General features: G+C 33.9%; 3 protein-coding genes across 4 annotated transcripts; 2 read left to right on the top strand and 1 right to left on the bottom strand.

Annotated features, from left to right (window-relative positions):
- Positions 1–1,812: 1,812 nt before the first annotated feature.
- Positions 1,813–7,303, top strand: LOC11446320 (probable glycerol-3-phosphate acyltransferase 8). Its single transcript, XM_003627521.4, has 3 exons — positions 1,813–2,206; positions 2,482–2,794; positions 5,778–7,303. Exons 1-3 carry the CDS (start codon positions 1,881–1,883, stop codon positions 6,654–6,656), a joined length of 1,518 nt encoding a protein of 505 aa, XP_003627569.1. The 5' UTR covers positions 1,813–1,880; the 3' UTR covers positions 6,657–7,303.
- A 4,480-nt stretch (positions 7,304–11,783) lies between these two features.
- Positions 11,784–17,593, top strand: LOC11443407 (ascorbate transporter, chloroplastic). Its single transcript, XM_003627519.4, has 11 exons — positions 11,784–12,002; positions 12,736–13,268; positions 13,641–13,748; positions 13,991–14,146; positions 14,254–14,469; positions 15,054–15,263; positions 15,869–16,006; positions 16,228–16,329; positions 16,429–16,494; positions 16,995–17,079; positions 17,150–17,593. Exons 1-11 carry the CDS (start codon positions 11,948–11,950, stop codon positions 17,245–17,247), a joined length of 1,767 nt encoding a protein of 588 aa, XP_003627567.1. The 5' UTR covers positions 11,784–11,947; the 3' UTR covers positions 17,248–17,593.
- Positions 17,594–17,799: 206 nt separating this feature from the next.
- On the bottom strand, positions 17,800–22,151 carry LOC11444029 (cytochrome P450 86A8). 2 transcript variants are annotated; one of them, XM_039828688.1, is made up of 2 exons: positions 21,945–22,151; positions 17,800–20,026 (listed from the first exon to the last, which is right to left on the bottom strand). In XM_039828688.1, exon 2 carries the CDS (start codon positions 19,932–19,934, stop codon positions 18,312–18,314), a length of 1,623 nt encoding a protein of 540 aa, XP_039684622.1. In that variant the 5' UTR covers positions 19,935–20,026; positions 21,945–22,151; the 3' UTR covers positions 17,800–18,311. The 2 variants fall into 2 exon arrangements, with proteins under 2 accessions (XP_039684622.1, XP_003627566.1); XM_003627518.4 differs by lacking the exon at positions 21,945–22,151 and adding an exon at positions 20,468–21,069.
- Positions 22,152–22,525: the final 374 nt, after the last annotated feature.

Genomic DNA, 22,525 nt, shown 5'->3' with positions numbered 1-22,525 from the left:
TTAAGTGTCTTAAATGTAACTTCTTCTTTTTTTATGAGAACTTGTATGTTCAATGCATTAGAAATTGAACTATTTGACCTTTTAAAATAATAATTTTTTTAATTTAAAATGTTTAAAGAATGCTCTAGGATACTCATTACGAGCGAAGATTTATTTTGGTTATTTCACAATATTCATGTATGCTAATTTATAACAAGGATAATTTTTTTTAGAAAATAAATTAGCCTTCTTCAATAATATAAATTAGTCACTAACTTAGTAACATAGTGACTAATTTGTCTTCACCATAGTATCATGACGTACTTTAAGTTTTATTTTCGTCGGGATCTAAATTGACCCAAAAAATAAAAAATAAGACCAAAATAAATCACTCTTATATTATTGTATACTCATCTAGAATTAATATAATCGGTATAACACACCCTTACCTTTTTTTTTTTTTTTGCATAGATTCTATGTACCGAAAATAACCATATTTCAAATGCATTGAGCACCAAATATAAATATCTCAAATCTTTTTAGGGAAATATATATTTCTCTCTCTCTCAATTTGAAAACTAAACATTTGTTCCCAACATTTTGTATAATAAAAGTAACGGTTAAAATTTGGAGTCCATGCTGAGAATGCATATATAGAGTTCCCAAACATCATGTATTTTTTATAAGGAATCATAAAGACCACGTTGACGAATGTTTGCGGAGGGGAGTACAGGTTAGGGCTTCATAGCGCGAGACCACTTGGGTAATCCTCACTTCTTTACAAGGCGCAAGGAATTGATTGTAATCTAGTTGTCCCTCGCCAAATATTCTACCATATCCTCTGTAATGGTTTCTCTCATGATTAATAAAATTTCTGATTTACGTAAAAAAAAAATAAAAAAAAATCAACCCAATAATATATACGAAGTAATATTATAAATAGAGTGATTTATTAAAAAAAAATGGTATAGTAAAAGATTGATTTAACAAGGTTAATACAATGAGGAGTCCTTTACTTAACAATGACTTCTTATTAGGGGTTTTTTATTCTTCCAACGAGGTTTTTAACATGGCGAGGTTCTTGTTAAGATCATCTTCAATAAGGGTCATTTACTTAACAAGGACATCAACCTTTTAAGGACCTCATTGAAGGAAGAAAAATGAACACATATTAGTTAACAACAAATATACAAGGACTATATCTCTCTTCAGTAACTAACATATCTCGATCAAAAGAAATAATAAAGGGTCTTGTTAACCATTGCCCTCAGAAGCCAGAAGTAGTATATTTATATTGAATTCAACAATGTTTTGACTTTTAAAAAGTTAAATTCTTCACTTTACACCATTTCTCAATACAATATTTCTATTTTTATCTTCTTAACCAATGCCACAATGGCACTCTTTAGCATTTTCCAATAATAAAATATATATAAGTTAGTCTCACATTATAAAAGAAGTAATATTGTCATTGACACTATCTTTTCATTAAAATCTCTTTAATATATTATTATTGGAGTCATTGAATTTCAATATATACTTTTATTAATATATATATATATATATATATATATATATATATATATATATATAAATGACGTGTACACATATTCTTGTTGGCTCACGACTATAGCGGATGATATTAACATCTAGTCATTTTCTAAAAAAAAATAAAAAAAATTAAATCTAGTCATAAATCCAGTTGGTGCAACTGCAAGAGAATACGGCAATGACTTCTTAACCCCAAGAAAACAACAAAAAACCGCGAGAATCTCCAAGGATAAATCCGTAATTCGCCCTTTCTGAACCAACATTTAAAACCGAAACGTTCCCTCACCTTCCCCTCTCGCGCTCACTCTTGTTCCTTTCTTCTTCAAAACCTCTCACCACCGTAATAGAAAATGTCACCGCCGAAACCGAAACGTAGCTTCCCTCCGATATCGGAATGCAACGGAAAAACTTCCTCATCTTCGCCGCGTGAATCTGTTGCCGCTGATCTCGATGGCACGCTTCTGATTTCGAGAAGCTCTTTTCCTTACTTCATGCTTGTCGCCGTTGAAGCTGGTAGCCTCCTCCGTGGCTTCATCCTTCTTCTCTCCCTTCCGTTGGTTATCATCGCTTATCTCTTCATTTCTGAAGCTCTCGGTATTCAGATACTTATCTTCATCTCTTTCGCCGGTCTCAAAGTTCGTGACATTGAACTCGCTTCACGCGCTGTTCTTCCAAGGTAACTAACTAACTTCACTCTTATCTCTTTGATTCAATCATTATCTGTTTCGGTACAGTTAGACTATAGTATTGACACCTCTGATGAAAGACGTGTTTAGTTAGAGTGTAACGCCGACATCTCTATGAAAAATGTGTTTGGTGTCTGACATGTATCAATATCATTTATTTTATTAAATTTATTACTGGTGTCGTCGTGTCAGTGTTGTATGCGGTGGTGTTTATATGTGTCTGTATGAGTGCACGTTAGATTCAAGTTGATGTGTGATTGTGTAGGTTTTATGCTGCGGATGTACGGAGGGAGAGTTTCGAGGTGTTTGATAAGTGTAAACGGAAGGTAGTGGTGACTGCGAATCCGACGGTGATGGTGGATGCGTTTGTGAAGGATTATCTCGGCGGGGATAAGGTTTTGGGAACGGAGATCGAGGTGAATCCGAAGACGAAGAAGGCGACTGGATTTGTGAAGAAGCCCGGTGTGCTTGTTGGAGATTTGAAGCGTTTGGCGGTTGTGAAAGAGTTTGGTGATGAAGTGCCTGATATTGGACTTGGAGATCGTAAAACTGATCATGATTTCATGTCTATTTGCAAGGTTTGGTTTCTTATACATTCAACATTTTTGTTAATCACTGATTCAATGTGTCTATGAAAAATAATTAGTATTAGTTTATGAGTAAATATTTTGATTAATAGATGATGAGCTTAATTAGTTAATTTGTTGGTTAATGATCTAAGCACTTCGTTAATCACTGTTTGAGTTATGAGTAAGATGTTAAAATATATGTAAATTGATGGTATAATTTTTAGGATCCTAATTTTTAAGGACCTTAAGAAAACGACATTTAAAAAATTTCAATAACTTTAGAATGGTTTAAAGGCACAGTACTATTTTCAACTTTTATTGTGATGATAACAGTTTCCATTTGATTGAGTGCATGTTTAGCATGAGAGTATATTTATCAAAATCATATTGTAATTTGAGGTATTTTTTTATGGTCAAATCAATATTGTTTAGGTACACATATAAAAAGTTTATATATGTGTTTAAACACTATTAATTTAAATTTGTGATCATAGAAGAATAACTCTTATAACTCTGCCGATACGCGGTCATATCAAACAAACTAAATAGTATAAAGTTTGGATAGAAAAATGATGTGTTTGATGCTTGAGTGCATCACTCTATTGTGTAAATTAGATGTAACATTTGAAAATTGGTTAACTTTTCCTAACTTTCTTTTGAAGAAAAGAATTTTTCCTAACTTAATTGCTACGTAAAACATTACACTAGTGTCGGCTGTGTGCTGGAGTGGTATAGTTACTTACCCAAGTTATTTACCATATGTTTTCATGCATTGCACATGCTCTATTTGTTTTCATTAATTAATTGACTGATTAGGTTTTCGTGGTATATATGCAAGATAATTGATTTGATGAGAGTACATTAATATTAGTACCTTTTCTTTCAAATTTTTAATGACCTTTTTGATTTCAAAGCAATTAAAATATTCATATTAAGATTAGACAACAAAAGACCAGAATCTAACACAAGTGGTTAAGCACGAATGTTGTAAATCAGTGGTATTGAAATTTATTCTTACTAGTGAAGAAAAATATTACTAGAAAACTTAAGAAAAATTGAGTGGGACTTGAGGGTCCTTCCGAATCTGTCTGAATCATCAATATTTATATTTTAACCGTGTTAAACCATGAAGTCGGTGACGTTTAACCTATGGTACTATCAATTTATGGGATAGGTTCAAATGTTCAATGGCGTGTCCGTAGGGCATGGGTCATGATGGGTTAAATTGGGATTTGAATTGAAGTAGTAGCTGTTGCATTAACTTATACGGTTGAGTGAATGGTTTAATTTTCATTTTGTTTCTTTTGCCAATTGTAAACCAAGTGGGACCCACCTTATTAACCATCCCAACCAACTACCAGCTTATGCTTTTCGTGGTCCATTCAGTCTTCATACTACTGTAGTGTCGATCACTGTTTAATTAATGCAGTCATGGTCCATATACTTCTTAAGTAGGAAATTGGCCACCCACAATTTCCTACTCAATTAATTCACTCATATGGTTTATGAACTACTCACCAGCCCACAAGAAACTGCTCCCTTTATTACTATCTTAGCATACATGAAATTGACCCTAGAAGGATATAATTCCCGATCTGTGCCTACTAAAGTGAAAGCTAGCATTTCAATCCCAACCGGTGAAAAGGCAGAATGAATGAATGAATGCACTAATTGACAATACCCTTTATTAATCCAATTTTGGTTTGGCTAAAGCAATCTTTGGCCTAACTCTCACTTTCCTTAATATAATTTGTTAGATGACTTGGCATCATCACATCACAGTCATCATATATAGTTTTGTTTAATTCAATTAGTCTTCCTTTAACATGGTACTAGCTAACTTGTTCAGCTCATGTGAAAGAGACACATGGTTGTGTTACACATTAAATAAACATTGCCAAACCAGGAAATTCCATTTATATTTAGGAGCAAATCTTAGCTCATAACCTCAAATGAAAAATATTTGGACACAACACATGAAATTCTTTTAAACTAGAAAAGCTTTGTCACATTTTTTTAATTTGTGTGTTTGTCTAAATATTTTTCATTTGAAATTGTGACCAAACAAAGCTTACTATATACTCAATATCACTCCATTTATATACTAAGCATAGGAGTATTTAGTTATTTACTGCTATTGTCTTTGCATCAATATCCATTCATTTCAATCTCAGTAGTCGATATCACTCCATTTATAGTTTTTACCGACAAGGGACAGCATGTACTGTTTACACATAACATATGATGCAAAACCCATACTCTAATGTCATCCAATCTCCCATTAACATGGTCAAGGTTGGTGGGGTCAAAACACTTTTTTGCCTAAATTAAACAATTGGAACATGTCAAAAACGCCATTTTTTTCCACCGGATTTGTAATTCGGAGAAATCAAATGGTTTGAAAAACAGTGGAGCTATGAGAAACTATCCAAAAAATTAATGTTATTTTCACAAATACATAAAGGAGCATATTGTTAGTCCCTTGTAAATTGCCAATAAAACTGAAATGAATTCTTGTGTTTTGTTTTATTTTATTGGAATTTCCTGTGTCTTTGTTATGCCACTTTGTTCTATGTACAATAATATTATTTAACAAGTGTTAAAAAGGCCTCAGTTCTTTGTCAAAAAAAAGTTAAAAAGGCCTCAGTTCTTTGTCAAAAAAAATAAGCCTTCAGTTCATAATTTGCTCAAGGCCTAATTTAAGTGTTTGACGTGCCCTCATGCTTGCTTGTTATTTACTTAGACTTGCATGCTTGTGTTATTCAACCATAGCCATTGCATGAAATTAAACTTTTACCATTGCTTTTTGTCTTTTTGAATGAATGTTCATCAATTCTTTCTAATTAATTACAATGACACTTCCCCTGTATTTACCTTTGATAAATGAAAGGACCAAATATTTATGTATTGATCAGAAATACTTGCAATAAAACTACTATCTCTAAACTCTAAACTTTTATCTAATCACATTAATGTTGATGATCAATAACAGGAAGGTTACATGGTGCCACCAAGCAAATCAGCAAAACCAGTCCCACTAGAGCGCCTCAAAAGCCGACTCATCTTCCACGACGGTCGCTTTGTACAACGTCCAGACCCACTCAACGCCATCATCACCTTCGCATGGCTCCCCTTCGGCTTCATCCTCTCCATCTTCAGAGTCTACTTCAACCTCCCTCTCCCTGAACGCATTGTCCGCTACACCTACGAATTACTTGGCATCAAGCTCGTAATCCGTGGCAACCGTCCTCCACCACCATCACGAGGAACCCCTGGCAACCTCTACGTCTGCAACCACCGCACCGCCCTTGACCCCATTGTCATCGCCATTGCCCTTGGCCGTAAAGTCTCATGTGTTACTTACAGTGTAAGTAAACTCTCCCGCTTCCTGTCACCAATCCCCGCTGTTGCCCTCACCCGTGACCGTGCTGCCGATGCTGCCAGAATCACTGAAATTCTCGAAAAGGGTGATCTTGTTGTGTGTCCAGAAGGCACAACTTGTCGTGAACCGTTCTTGCTACGGTTCAGTGCTCTGTTTGCCGAACTGAGCGATAGGATTGTGCCTGTAGCTGTTGATTGTAAGCAGAACATGTTCTTTGGAACCACTGTTCGAGGAGTCAAATTCTGGGATCCTTATTTCTTCTTCATGAATCCTAGGCCTGTTTATGAGATTAATTTCCTTGACCGGTTACCAGAAGAGATGTCTGTCAAGGCTGGTGGGAAATCTTCCATTGAGGTTGCTAATCATGTGCAGAAGGTTTTGGGTGATGTGCTTGGTTTTGAGTGTACTGGGTTGACAAGGAAAGATAAGTATTTGTTGCTTGGAGGAAATGATGGGAAGGTGGAGTCCATGTATGGTGGCAAAAAGTGAAGGAAAAATTACCACAAATCAACTCCTTTTACAACCAACTATCACTAAAAATTTGGTGCATTAAGCATATATAGCTTAATTAGTAAGTCTGATTCAAGAATATTAAACCATTTGAATTTCAGAGTTTGGGTTTTGAAGATTGGAATTTGAGTACTACTAGTACGATTTTTATCCAAATGAATTGCATAATTTTTTGGAAAGTAACAAATCCAGATTCTTTTTAAGTTTCTTCATCTGGCTTATTTTTGTCTATCACATTATTCATCTTATCTCCCTGCTTCTTTTTTTTTTCTCTTCTTTCTTTATATCTCCTCATTTTTTTGTATTTCCCTCCTTATCACACTTGATACTTGATAGTAGTAACAGTGTTGAATTCAGTGAAAATTAATTGTGGAAGTTGAATTTTCCAGAACAATGAGAAGACTTGATTCTCTGATTGTTTGGAAGAGTTAAGCAAGAAATTTAGTTGCTCTTTTGGTTATTAGAACCTTGTTTGATGGATTAGAAAAATGTTTGATTAATTAGTTAGCAAATAGAAATTGGTGTTTTTGATGTGGGTGGGATTGTATAATGGATTACAAATGATTTAATCATTTAGAATGTTGCAAACTATCTATAATATAGCTTCTTAGTTTGATGGTCGCTTATCCATTTGATATCATTAAGTCAGTTTTCTTTGATTTCTTTTATTTATAGATATTGCTTTGCTTTGATTTCCAATTGAAATTGCTAAGACTGTCCATAATAAATTCTTCCCACACTTTTTTGTTGCAAATAATGCACGTCAAAATTATTTGGATGAATGTGTAATCGTGGCTGAGAATATCTGGAGTATATGTATATCATTATGAGAGGGTGAAGTGCAGCACTATTTACAGCGTTGTTCGTTTAGCAGGGATGGAAGATAAAAAAAAACAAGAGAGGTACTTTAAACCCTGTGGAATTTATGAGATCATGAAGGTGAGAACAAATGAAACAGCAATACATACGGATACGGTTTCTGGTTGGGGTTTGGACTGCTGTTACATCATAAATTTTGAAATCAATGTCACATGGTATTGGTGAGTGAAACAGGGAGCGAGACAGGATGCAGGGGATGCTTGGATCAATTTGGAAAATGATGTCATTTTGAGTGTACACTGTACCGTATACATTGAGGTTAGTTGAGCTTGAGCAACTATATGTAGATATGATATGATGGAGTGGGATAATTCAGACCCAACAAATTATACTTTGACACACGAATTTAATAAAATGTAGCAAATCATGAACCAACTGTATGTAAATCCCTCAACAAAAAAAAAAAATGAACCAAGTGTATGATTAATCAATATAATAAAGAGAGGTGCTATTGTTTTTTCTACATTACCCCTTAATAAATTGAAAGTAATTTGCCCCTATTAAAGAAAAAAAAAATATTCTTCATATTTATTCTTACAAATAGTTATCATTTTATCTCAAGAACAATAAGTTTCTTCGTGTGTGTTTGTCAACACGTTTTCAACTTTAATTGCGCTTTCCCATGCAGTTCCACCGTGATGGCAAACAGACAATTCATCTCCATCATTGAATCTCCATCATTGAATATATGATATTCATCTCCTTCGTACCATAATTGAATCTTACTAGTCACAAAGTACATCAATTCATCGAGACGTTAATGTAGGAATCACCTTTCGCGAAGCAACAAAAAAATATGTGCAAAAATTACACCAATTTAAACTATTAACTTTATTTTCTTACCAAATAATATATCAGGTTGTGTTCCTGAATTCCTTCTTTCTCAACCTTCATATTTGATTACATTCATATTAAAAGAACAACTAAAATAAGCAAATTGAAAATAGTAAACATGTTTCAAAAGTCAAAGTGAGAGAAAAAATAAATAATGTTATAATCTAGTGTAGTGATTTTTGCAAATAACATGTCAGAATAGATAACTTCAAGTAATATAATGTAGCAGAAACAAAGAGGCCAACAAATAGCCCGAGAAACACCTAACCACCTCACCATCAATTGTACTCCACGATCCCGACTCACCTTTCTATCATAGTCAAGCATACACCCTTCAATGAGGAAGTGTGAAAGATTAATCGCATCGTCCAATGTAATGGCCATCTCTCCCACTGGTAGATGAAAGCTACTAGTCTCGGGGTGCCACCTCTTGCACAAAGTTGTAATCATGGCATGAATCACAAACGAGTATTCAGTGTACAACAAATCATGCAAACCATACGCCCTTATCGGATCCCAAAACCATAACTGATTTTCTGTTGGGCCGTTAAGTTCTCCCAACTTTGGCCCATGATTAATGCATCGAAATTGGCGCGTAGAGCAAATTTGAAACACAAACAAATAAACTAATATGCATATAACAATTCATTTAATCACCTAACCACTTAACAGTGTAAAATTATTCACTTAATCGCTTATCACTTAAACACCTAAACATTTAATCACTTAATCACCTAACACTTAATTATTTAATCACTTAAACACATAAACACTTAAACAAATTAAACACTTAACACTTAAACATTTAAACACTCAAACAAATTAAACACTTGAACATTTAATCACTTAATTGCTTAAAAACCTAAACACTTAAACATTTAATCACTTAAACACTTAAACATTTAATCACTTAACACTATACATCAATAATATTATAATGATATTAAACAATTAACAATAACATAAAAACAACTATAACACTTGACAAATAAAAAGTTAAAAAAATAAAAATACTTACATTATTAGCGTTTGTCCAGGGCGACACTGCAACATGACGCACGTATCCGGATGACACTGATAGTTCCCCATAACCTCCACGAAGGGAGGCTCTACATGGAAGGTATATGTGACTGCCTCATTCTCATCGCCCTCCTGTAGCTCTGGCTCCGGCGCCTGATAATAGGGATCATATGGCCCATCAACATGGTGCTGCTCGGCAAGATCGTAAATGGTGTCCTGACCGCGCGTGTGAGCCCTCTGTACAATCCGGGTTCCTACGCGGCTACTCCCCCTCCCCTCCTAGGCATATGAGGGTTTGCCACCATCCTCTTCTACCTACCACTATTAGTCATAGTCTCCTTGCCAAGTCGACTTCTATGCGAGTTCCCAGACATTTCTCCACAAAAACAAAAGAAAAAAAATCATTGAAACATTCATTTTAGCATTTTATCAAACAATGAAATATTCATTGTGTTAATTCAACTTCTACACAGCAACATCGTACATAATCCTACTATAAACAACATTCACAGCAATAACATTCAAATATAATATCATAAACTAACCAAAAATTAAATTTATAAACTAACTTTAAGCACTAATATTTTACTAAAATTAACAACAAAAGCACACCCAATACAAACTATATTATAAATTAATAAGATTAATTATACTTATTCGTGATTTTGTTGAAAAGATTTGGATGATGAGATTGGAGTTTGTAGGGAATTTATGTGTTTTACTATCATATATACTTTTTTCTGGTATATAAATATGATTATTTCTCTCTAAAAAAAGGTATATGATAGTTTCTCTCTAAAAAAAGGTATATGACAGTTTCTAATTCTTCAAATTTTCCAAGGGATAATTTTTGTAACTCTACCTCTAAAATTATTTTTTGGTCACTCTAATAATATCTCCGACGGTTCAATATACAAAATGACAAATCACTTTTGACGTTCGACAATAGCCATGGTCCAGAAACAGAATATTCCAGGCATGAATATGAAAATACCATCAATTCTTAAAAGATTTTTCAACCAAAAAAAAATCATGAAAAACATAACACTAATAACGACAATAAGAATTTTCACTATTTTGGCAATTATTTTTCCATTATATGCACTTTAAGGTGACGTTGACAAAACAATTAGTTAAATAATTAAAAAGAGTAAAAGCACTTTTGAAGTCACTTCCACGTCCGGAGGAAGGGTATCTCAGCAATTATAAATTAATATTTTGTAGAGGATGATGTGCTACGTGTGATGTTCTAGACCCTCCCCATCTCTTGTTTATAACGCCACACTAGGATTTTTTTACGTATTTTTTATTTATGTACATTTGAATAAGGATATTTAGTTGTTAGTATTTTACAAATTCTCTTTCTCTTGAGACCTTTGACTCTTTTAATTTCTTAAATTTTTAATTAGTTGAACTACTCAACTCTTGTTTGTAATTTTTTTTAGGAATATGAAGGCTACATATATTTGTTATAAGGAAAATGTTAATTTGTATTTTAAGGCACACATTGATGAGTTAGACATAGAAATTTTTTGTTGAAATTCATGCATTGGATTTAATTTTTCAACTTTGAATTAATTGAATGCACAAATATTAAAAAAATATCTTTATTTTTGTGTTGCTTAATATGTGCCTTTAAGACACAAGTTAGCATGACTTTGTCATAAATTTAGAAAATTGTCTCTATGGTATAAATGCCGGAAATAAAATAACATTCACTTTGGTATAAATGTTCGGAGTTCGAACTCCAACCTCTATATATAATAATGCATTGTTCTATCAACTGAATTATACTGACAGTACATTTTTCCATGCTTTTATTCTTAAAGAAATAGGTGAGAATAAAATATTCTCAAGAAGATGAAAATAAAATTCAAGTCCACCATTCATATCACTCATTTTTAAAAATAACCTTAGAAACATGATAAAAATTAACCATACACGTTTTTAAAAAAGTTTAAGTTATTCTTAAAAATACATTTCTCATCCATGAAATAAACATCTCATTTGATTATTAAGAAATAGTAATACAAAATTTGATTGAAAAGTACTCCCTCCGATCACTATTATAAGCAAAACTCAATTTTTAGATATATTGAATAATTAATATATCCAATCTTTATTATAGATCGGATACATTAATTATTCAATGCATCTAAAAAGTGACTTTTTCTTATAACAGTGATCAGATGGAGTAAGTAATAAGAATTAATTCCATTTGAACTTGCTTTTTCGATGATTTGTTGTTAGATGGGAAGTCAATAATAATTAATAAATTTTTCATTTTAATTATTATAAAATATAATTATTTTATAAAAATGTATGTCAGAAATAAATAAAAGAAAGATGGAATAGTTTATTGTCGTTGGGAAAATAACAAAATAGAGTGTTTTTCTGTGCTTTATTTGCTTATTATCCTCTTTCTTGTTCTTCTTCTTTCACAGAAGAGAAGAATAGATAAAAACAGAGTAACAACACTTTCCACTTAGAAACGACGTCGTTGTGCTGTGTGCACTTTCATCATTCATTCACTATCAATGGCTATGAGCGGTTTGATTTCCAACCGCAATTTCGGTTCTTTCATTGCCTCAGGTTCCCACTTCACTTCACTTCTTACTTGCATTTCTCTCAATTATGCATATTTTTACTCATAAGATTTCGTTACTTTTATTCACAAGATATTATCTAATAAGTTTTTAATAGCAATTGAATTTATGCTCACAAATGTAGTAACTATACTCTAGAAATGGAAGTAAACATCCATTTAATTATATATCTTTATTTTTTTAAAATTATATATGAAAATTAATAGAAATCGAAATATAAAATTAATATTTCATGTGACTAGATAGGAAAATATGAATGGACGGTTATGTTAGTTACAGTTATTAACTAAAATACATATTTTTGTGACTCATCAGACTAAAAAAATATATTTTTATTTATATCAGTCAATGGAAAATGGAATTTACTACATTATATATGTTCCTAGAGCTAGAATGTGCATTCTGTAAGTTAATTTAGTTAATGAGTTAAGAGGGTCTGGTATTAATTTGGAAAAATAAAACACATGGATTTAGGAGTTTACCCTGTATGATAATTGATATCATACTTAAATGACCAACACTGTGTTTTAAATGGATGAAATGTAAATGATGCTCTCATAAAATTATCTACTAGGATGAACTTGGATTGTAGCCGTTGTTTTTTTTTTCAATTTCGTTCAAGCTTAGTTTTTTTCTGTAACGATAAATCAAGATTTTGTATATAAGGTTGTAAACTATTGTAAAGTAAGAAAATTTAAGACATTGTTTGGTATTGGCAGGGAATTCGTATAGATCACAAAAGGATATTTCACATCAAAGAGTAGGCATTTCGGTTTCTGGTGTAACGGTTACACGGTGTGGTGGTTGCGTAGCGAAGGGTTCTCTTTCAAGATGCCCTAATGCAACACGTTCTCATATTGATTCCCCTTTGGAAGAGAGAGTTTCAAAACAAATACAAACATTCGATAACAAAAGGGAGCTTTTTTCCCCATTATCACGACAATGCAGCCGCGGCTTGAACATCAAATTAAAGGCTTGCAAAATAAGTCATTGTTACCTTTCTTCATCAACCTTTAGCAGTAGCAATGTTGAACAAAGGAAAGCAAATAAGTTTCAAGTTCGTTACAAGGCTGAGGAGTACGAATTTGCAGAACCGAATATAGATGGGCTGCAACCAACTGATGGGACCGGTGAAGCCATTCTTCTGGAAGGAAATCTGCTTCAAACATCTCCTTGGTGGCAGCAGTTTCCTAAGCGATGGGTTATTGTACTGCTATGTTTTACAGCATTCCTGCTTTGTAATATGGATCGTGTGAGTAACGTTTTCTTCTGTTTTTGGTTTCAGTTACATAGTTCATTCGATTTTCACTGCAGGGTGTTTAGTTACTTGAATAGAGACAAGGTGTTTAGTTGATCATTGATCCTAGTAGCCTAATTTGATTCATTATTCCATCAACTAATTATACCAAAAAAACAGGCCATTTCACCTTTCGTTGTAGATGTTGGTTATTAAAAAGAAATATAACTGCCAAGTTTCAAATACTGTTTTCAAATTTCTACCTTTGATTTACTTAAGTTATTATTTAGACTTTTTTTCAAACCATATCAGGCGTTTGTTTCTAAATTTCCACAATCTTACTAACCTAACATTACTGATATGCTTTACATTTTCATTTTTTGATAGGTAAATATGAGCATAGCAATACTTCCAATGTCTCAACAGTTCAACTGGAACAGTGCAACAGTTGGCCTCATTCAGTCCTCTTTTTTCTGGGGTTATCTACTCACACAGGTATAACTGATATAGTGATATTCATGAGATTAGTTAACTTAACTAGAAATTGGTTTCATACTTTCATATAAAAAATCTTCTAGTATTTTAACTCTTTTAAGTAATACTGCTGGTTGAAACTGCCATAACATGTACTAATCTAGCACGCTCTAATGTTCAAAGTGCCTTATCATTTCACCGACTGTACATATAACATTCTGATTATATTGCTTTGAAACTGACCAAATGAGTTTTGGGTTCAGATTGCTGGTGGCATATGGGCAGACAAAGTTGGTGGGAAGCTAGTACTGGGTTTTGGAGTTGTATGGTGGTCAATTGCAACAGTTTTAACTCCTATTGCTGCAAAACTTGGGCTACCATATCTGCTTGTTATGCGTGCCTTTATGGGAATTGGCGAGGTTGGTCATTTCTATTGCTGTACTACATTTGTCATGTGGTGCCTGTAATTGAAATGATTTTTGCTCTTATCACTCGGCAACAAATTTTTCTGATTCTTTGTTTTCAGGGTGTTGCTATGCCTGCAATGAATAATATTCTTTCCAAGTGGATTCCAGTATCGGAGAGAAGCAGATCACTTGCACTAGTATATAGTGGCATGTACCTTGGTTCTGTCACAGGCTTGGGATTCTCGCCTTTCCTAATCCAAAAATTTGGATGGCCATCTGTGTTCTACTCATTTGGATCACTTGGCAGTATCTGGTTTGCCTTGTGGTTGAGAAACGTAAGTCAGCTTTCACAGTTTCAATGATATACACTATTGTATCTGTTTCTGCTTGCGAAAATGTTTTAATAGGAATTGCCTACCGTATGAAGTGTATTATCATGTTTTGTGCTGATTTGTTAGGGACTGTCTCATGAAGTGTTTGATAACATGTGTTAGAATAGCAACCCTAGTTCAAAAGTAAACAGATACGAAAAACACAAGCAAAGAACACACGAGATTTGATCACGGAGTTCAGCTAATTGTGCCTACGCCTCCAACTACAGGGCGGCGGTAGTACCTTTCTATTATTCAAGCTTAGAGTTTACAGATTACAACTTGTGCTTAAATACGACGGTTCATTTACAAGGTTACCGCTGAACTTGTAAGCTTGAGTGACCTGCACACTTATCACTATGAGCAATATGATCGAGTATATGAGATATGACCAATAAATAATTATAAAAGTTATGTTTATTCGAGTTAGTGTTCCTTTGACTGGATGCATGAGTAAATATGTTATCTTGTACATATTTTTGGCATTTTACCCTGCTATGTATAAATGTGAGGGATGCTTTGTAATTCTTTTTGTTGGGCACTTCCAGGCATACAGTACACCAAAGGATGATCCAAATCTTGGGGATGAAGAGAAAAGGCTCATACTTGGAGGCAACGTATCAAAAGAACCTGTGACAGTTATTCCTTGGAAATTGATTTTATCAAAAGCACCTGTCTGGGCTTTAATAGTCTCTCACTTCTGCCACAATTGGGGGACATTTATTCTATTAACCTGGATGCCTACGTACTACAATCAGGTACTTACCTGTTCAATTTTATTTTAATTTTTCTTTTTGGTATGGTATTGATTAATGCATTTTAGAATATGAATGTTCTTGATGATACTTTTTATAATATTTCATATATTATTTAGGAATGAAGCCACATTTAGGTTTTTTTATATGATAGTCACGAAATATTTATATTTTTTCTACCTGTGAAGGTGGGGCATACACATCCAACTGTCTGCAGTTTCCTCGTTGAAACTTGTAGAATTTTGTACAATACATTTCCTCGTTGTTTTCAATCAAGCTGAGCTTCAATTGGCTGCAGTTTTTTTGTCCATAGATAAAAATGTTGATTTTTTTTTTTTTATTGTCAACACCTTGATGTTAAGGTACATCTTACCATTTGCTCTCAACTATGTCAAAATTGAGCAGACAACTATTTATATTATCGCTTGGTAATTTCTCTAAAGACATGTGAAGCAAATTTACCTCACTCAAATGCTGATATTATCAAATTAGATAAGTTCACACAAGATTGTGATCATTGTCTTGATCTAACTTGAACTGTTAGGTGATGTAATCAAATAGATAGAAATAGATAAATTTGATGAATGAACTTTGTGTTATTTTCTCAGGTTCTGAAGTTCAACCTCACGGAATCTGGACTATTATGTGTCCTTCCATGGTTAACCATGGCTGTTTTTGCAAATATAGGAGGTTGGATAGCTGACACACTTGTGAGCAAAGGTTTTTCCATAACAACTGTTCGAAAGGCAAGCAAATCATACTTTTGTTTTTTATATTTTTTCATACATTTCCAACTGCTGTACAACTATTATATGTGTGCTCAATAATATACATTTTGTTTCCCTAGACTACAACTAACTGCCTAATGTGGAAGCAAATATTGATTATATGGCAATGTACAATGGAATTGGCTTCCTTTTTTACTTCTTAAAATATTTTTTCTTTAACTATTTCCTTTATTTGGCAGATCATGCAATCGATCGGGTTTTTGGGTCCTGCATTTTTTCTTACACAGCTAAGCAATGTCAGAACACCCGCCATGGCAGTATTGTGTATGGCTTGCAGTCAGGTTTGAAAATACATATCTTCCTTAATTCATTCTGATATAAAATGTAGATGCCAATAAAACACGTTACCATTTTTACACAATCTATTATTTTCTTTACAGGGATGTGATGCATTCTCACAATCTGGTCTATATTCCAATCACCAAGACATTGGACCACGCTATGCTGTGAGTTTCTATTTTAATTATTCATTTACCAGGACCGATAAACTGTTACATGGCTAATATAACATAAGAAGTTTCTATAATTTTTTTTAATAGAAAAAAATATGTAAAAAAACAGCAATGAAGCAATTGATCATGCTAAAGACTAAGTTAATAAGTTGTTACTGTCTTCTTGCTCAAGTTAATTATGGTGACCTCTTTTGCGAACTGCACCGCCGAGGATTTTTTTTACACTCAGCCCTGATGCTAATTGCCAAAAATCATTTTACTATGCATTTGTCCGAGTCAATCATTTAAAACATCTATACCCCCTCTAATTTGTTTCGTGATTAATGAAGTCATCACGTCATGAGTAACTAGTACCATTAACGCGTTGATTGTCAGTAACAAGTTTATTTGATGCATGAAATCTTGAGTTTTCTATTATTATACAAGTTTGTTCTAGTTTTATTATATTTATCCATTATGTTTCTATATGAATGCAAACCATTTTATAATACCAGGGAGTGTTATTGGGACTATCGAATACCGCAGGAGTGCTTGCCGGTGTCTTTGGTACAGCTGCGACTGGATACATACTCCAACGAGGTTAGAATTCTTAACTTATTGCATTCAAAACTATTTTCTTGTTCAGCTTGATAACCGTCTGTTGTTGCAGGTTCATGGAATGATGTATTTAAAGTCTCTGTTGTGTTGTACTTAATTGGCACTTTGGTCTGGAATATCTTTTCAACTGGTGAGAAAATTCTTGACTGATGAAGAATGTTAGGACGATGTCAAGGAAGGTGTAGCGCTATATAAGCCGTAGAGATTTTCAAAGAGGGAAAAGTAAAGGTGAAACAAAATTCAGATGACCAAATATGTCAATATAAGCACCCTGCTGAAATAGAAGAGTCACTATCAATTTTTTGATCAAAATAGCTAGGCTTCTATATTTTTACCAGAAAGAAATCTTGGATTAACATGCCTTGTCCCATGATCTAAATGCTTTCTGTATAGATAGTTTGTGGGTTATTTTGCCCCTATAACTTCATTCAAGCATATTTATATTTATACTTAGAATAAGGAGTACAATGTTATTTGACTTTTCAACTCTGTCTCATCATTTTTGTCAAAAAAAGAAAAACTCTGCCTCATCGTACTCAGCTGAGAAAATAGGTCGCAGGCTCACAGTTTCTTTCTGATTCAATGCCTCTTACCATTGGTTCATGTTATGAAATATTTATAACCTATCATGTAACTAGAAGAGAAAAAGAAAAGAAAAAAAGAAAAAAACACAGTATATCCAAATTGTACATAAATATAGTGTTGGACATAAAAAATGATGTACAATTAATATTTCTCTAAAAAACAATACCACCAGAATGTGATTATGACATACTTGTTAGCATATCATCATTAGGACATGAACCAGCTAGGACATTCAAATCCAATCAAAACGTCAGGTGTGTTCTTTTATGAACATCATCATTCAACATTGTTAAATGTGAGTTTAGGTCTGACTACATAATAATGTCTTGAAAGCAGTGAAAATAAAATAGAAACATGAAAATAAAGAAGAAATAAAGAATTACAAATGAATATTTGCAAGGATTCTACAAGATGAGCTGAGAGAGAAAGCATTCATCCACCCTAAGATAAAAGAAATCAATCCATTGACAATTCTCATATGAATTATAATAAATTTATATAACATACCATGAATAAAATATACCCTGTTATTTTTATTGTTTTTCTCTTTTTTTTTTTTTTTTTTTTTTCCACCCTGTTCTCTCTTCTATAAATTACAGCCCCCAATGGCTGAATTGTGAAACACCACACTAAGTTCCATTGCATTTCAAATCATTCAACACTTTCCCCTGAATCTCTCCCTCCTTTTCATTTTGTATAGTTGCAAAAACACCCTTCAAATCCCTATTGTAAACATTAACCCTGAGACCATTTTTCATGAACAAGGTGAGTGACATCTTTTGCTCCACCCGGTGGCCAGGAACCACCGCAAGGCGATGACGGAGAAGCACAGCAGCAGCAATAGACTTCATCTGAAGGTATGCCAAGTCCTTCCCCAAACATATTCTAGGACCAGCATTGAATGCAACAAACTTGAAAGAGTCATGCATGATGAACGTTGTCCCATCCAATGACAACCACCTCTCTGGCCTGAACTCCATGCAATCCTCACCCCATGTAGACTTCAACCTCCCTGCTGAATATATCGAATATGTCACCGATGATCCAGCCGGAACAAAGGTTCCATCCGGCAACACGTCGTCCTTCACCACATGCTTTGAATCCTCTGGCACCGAAGGGTACAGCCTTAGTGTCTCCGACAAGGCAGCTTTAAGATAAACCAAACGGTCAACTTCTTCAAATCCCAACGGCTCATCTGTCCATTTTTCCATGTCAGCGCCACGTGTCTCCATCAAGACCGTGCAAATCTCGCGTAGGATCTTCTCTTCCACCTTTGGATTCTGAATAACCAACCAAAAGAACCAGCTCAACGCAACTGATGACGTGTCACGTCCAGCTAGGATGAAGTTCAACGCCACGTGTTGAAGAAACTTGTCCGAATAGGATTCTTTCTTCCTCATAAACCTAGTCAGCAAGTCATCATGAAGAAGGGACCCATCTTTCTGCTGACTCAGCAATTCTACCTTGCGCTTCTCAATCACACTAGACAAATGTTGGTCCACAAAAGCAAGGCTTCGGCTCAAGCCAACTTCCATACCAAGTCCAAGCCATTTCTTCACCTTCCAAAACACCTCAGGTAATATAAACCGCTGGAGCGTGGCTTCAGTGGCTCGATCAAAAGCGGCTGCAAAACCGTTTTCAGGCAGACCCGTGGCACACGTCTGCGGGTCTCTTCCAAAAGCCAAGCCACAAATATTGTCAAAAGTGAGCCGGAGCATCACATCTTGTAGATCCACCGGCTCACCTTGCACCTCAGCTTTCTTCAAAATCGTGCAAAGTCGATCCTTAATGGCTCGGCTAACCCATCTAGCCATGGCTTGGCGCAAAGTACGCGTGGTGAATTCCAGCGCGGCTGTCTTGCGCTGGAACACCCACGTGTTACCATCAGAGTTAAAGATCCCATCACCCAACAAATCATGAAACACCGCTTGCCACGTCGGCCCTTTCGGGTAATTGTCGAACCGAGTCTTTAGTATATGCTCCAAATTCCTCGGGTCGCACGTGACGGTCACGAGCCCTTGCTTCTTGGCTAAAAATGGGATTGCACAGATGCAGGTCTGGTACGTGCCACCACACGCGCGTAGGTTGTCACAGATCCAATCATGCATACGTTCACAATTCTCAATGAGGCCCGGTAGACTGCCCAATAGTGGCCAGACACGTGGGCCTCTCAATGACCGTGAGATGAAGGTGAACCAAAGCAAGTAAGCTGTTATGGCCGTTAAAAGTAATAGAGCCGTACAAGTTTCCATTTTTTGAACACACCAACCAAACAGTCTTAAACTTGTTAACTTTGATGTGCAGTTTAATGTTGTCACACAACCCAAGAATCAAAAGCTCAACCCTACAAGAAAATTTAATCAAAACTTTAGTCTTTTTACATAATTAAAAAATGAGGTGATAATATTGTCACAACCCAAAATTCAAAAGCTTAAAACTACAAGATAATTCAATCAAAAGTCTAATTTTTTTTCATTCATAAAAGAAAAAAAATGAGGTATAGTATAATGTTATAACAATCCAAGAATCAAAAGCTCAAGCATACAAGAAAATGAATGGTAACTAGTAATGTTTTCACCCCAATAATCAAAATCTCAAGCCTAATAGAAAGTTTAATATTTTTTCTTCCATAAATACAAAAATGGGGTATAGTAATAATGGTGTCATCCCATGAATCAATATCTTAAGCCTACTAGAAAGTGTTCACTCCAAAGTTTAAAGTTTGGTTTACATAAATAAAAATGGGGTGCATGGGAAAATGCATGAGAAAGTAATATATGTTTACCTTTCAAGAAATAATGGTTCAAGGTTGAGCTAGTGTTGTTGTAAATGTGAAGAATGAAGAAGGAGGAGGAAGAGAAAGTGAGAGTAGTGTATTATTATTATGATGATGAAATAGATCCAAGTGTACAATGTGAGTGTGTAATGGAGAAGAGATTTATAGGTGAAGAAGTTAATAAGGCCAGACTGGTTTTCTTCACATTACACCGTCTCTTCTTAATCTCATAAGATGTGTCACTATAAATGCTCTGAAAGGTTGTTGAAAAACTTTAAAGTTGAAATCACCCCACCTGTCTTTTTTTTTATTTTTACTCTAAAAAATTTGAAAAAATTAAGCATGTAGCAGTAGTACAATACAACTAGCTAGGGCTTCTTCGTTGTAATTTCTTACACAAATTATAACAGGGTGTTTAAGTGTGGCAAGCAATGAATGAAGAGAAATAAATGAGAGTAGTTGAGGAACATAGTGAGGGAAAAGCTAGGGAAACAAACAAGCATAAAGTTTTTGGGGTCACATACTCAATATATAATCTTTTTTAGCAAGATGAGGGTGCTGTTTTTAGAACAAGAGTTGTCCATCTACCAATATTATAGTACTAGTAATATACCAACAGTTTTTTTATTTTTTTATATATAGTTTAAAACATAAAATAAAATAATATGATTAAAGGTTTTGCTATGTGAGGTTTGGTTATCGTTTTGGTGAGCAACCTACCTGCAATTTATAACATTTATGTGGGTGAACTGTTTTCTTATCTATATGTATTCATTTTCACCCCCCTTAAAATACTCACTCGGTCGCATGATAGTTGCCCAATTAACAACCAAAAAGAAAAGTATTGTATTTCAAAATAATTTCTACTCTCAATTTTTAAGATGATGTTAATTATATTTTTGAAATTGTATCCCACTAATTAACACTACAAATAATGAATTGATTTAAGTGGTAACGAATTTATACCCGTTAAGCATGTGGTCAGGGGTTCGGTTTCTGATTCATGCATACAAAAAAAAATTGTTTGAAAAGGGATAATCCACTTTGTGTGTACCATAAATTCCCAGATGAAAACTACTAATTATTAAACGGCAATAAAAACTGCATACCAATATCATCGTAACTCAACAAAAATTAAAATTACATTACAACATCTTTAGCAAGGGGATAAACCTAAATTTGCTCAAATAACATGGGGTGAAATTTTTCATGAAGGTCCAAAACTAAAAAATCTTCAAATTACAATGATGAAATTCAAAAAAAAAAAAATTTTACAGGGGAAATCGAAAATGACATATATTACAGAGGGTAATACCCTATTAACTTTTTTTAATGGGTGTGAAATTATTTGGATTATTGTGGAACAAGTAGGATAGTATAAAATTCCTCTAGAAGAAGGTGTAGCATATAAAATTGAAAAACAAAATTCAGAACAACAATAAAAACAACAATTCTAGGATTCATCACAGTCGCAGAGTTGACCTACCCTTCTCATTTATGGTGAGATTTCAATGACCATATGCCTGTATGGTTGGTTAGAGCAAAAGTCAAACTTAAGATCACAGAATTATTCAATACAAAACATTGGCTCAACCTTTGCTCATTCCAATGCAATATTCTTCACGAGAAGTGTAAATTTTGTTTGGCTTATTTTCACCCTCTTAACCTCAAAGAAACTGAAAACCTTGACTGATTCAAACATTGAGAGAGTAAGTAAGACAAGGAAGATAAAGTGGTAACCTAAAGAAAAATTTGAGTTCTATAAGTTATGTATATGTTTTGTTTATAGTTATTTATACTATATACTAATACAATTGGTTAGTGTTATGATTACTCCATTATTTGAGAAATTAACTTAATTTGTTGTAATTAAGTATTGTAAAACCTAGATCTAGAAATTGATTTGAGAGGGTTGAGGTAAAGTTTAAGCTATTGAAGTTTGAATATCACCTCAAGACTATGAGTGAAAGTGATGATGAAAATGACAAAGAAATTAATTAATTTAATGTTTCATTCATCAAGTTAAAGTGACATGGACAATCCTATACAATATTATGCATTTTGATT

This window comes from Medicago truncatula, chromosome 8, assembly GCF_003473485.1.
Source record: "Medicago truncatula cultivar Jemalong A17 chromosome 8, MtrunA17r5.0-ANR, whole genome shotgun sequence".
In the NCBI taxonomy this organism is placed as follows: Eukaryota; Viridiplantae; Streptophyta; class Magnoliopsida; order Fabales; family Fabaceae; genus Medicago; species Medicago truncatula.
This window is presented reverse-complemented; position numbering and strand designations above follow the sequence as displayed.

What these genes read in the sequence shown, in the direction of transcription:
- LOC11446320 (XM_003627521.4), top strand. Translation starts at nt 1,881, where the DNA reads ATGTCACCGCCGAAACCGAAACGTAGCTTCCCTCCGATATCGGAATGC. An exon ending in TCACGCGCTGTTCTTCCAAG is followed by an intron (nt 2,207 to 2,481) that starts GTAACTAACTAA and finishes GTGATTGTGTAG; the next exon opens with GTTTTATGCTGCGGATGTAC. An exon ending in ATTTCATGTCTATTTGCAAG is followed by an intron (nt 2,795 to 5,777) that starts GTTTGGTTTCTT and finishes GATCAATAACAG; the next exon opens with GAAGGTTACATGGTGCCACC.
- LOC11443407 (XM_003627519.4), top strand. Translation starts at nt 11,948, where the DNA reads ATGGCTATGAGCGGTTTGATTTCCAACCGCAATTTCGGTTCTTTCATT. An exon ending in GGGGTTATCTACTCACACAG is followed by an intron (nt 13,749 to 13,990) that starts GTATAACTGATA and finishes TTTTGGGTTCAG; the next exon opens with ATTGCTGGTGGCATATGGGC. An exon ending in ACATTGGACCACGCTATGCT is followed by an intron (nt 16,495 to 16,994) that starts GTGAGTTTCTAT and finishes TTATAATACCAG; the next exon opens with GGAGTGTTATTGGGACTATC.
- LOC11444029 (XM_039828688.1), bottom strand. Translation starts at nt 19,934, where the DNA reads ATGGAAACTTGTACGGCTCTATTACTTTTAACGGCCATAACAGCTTAC.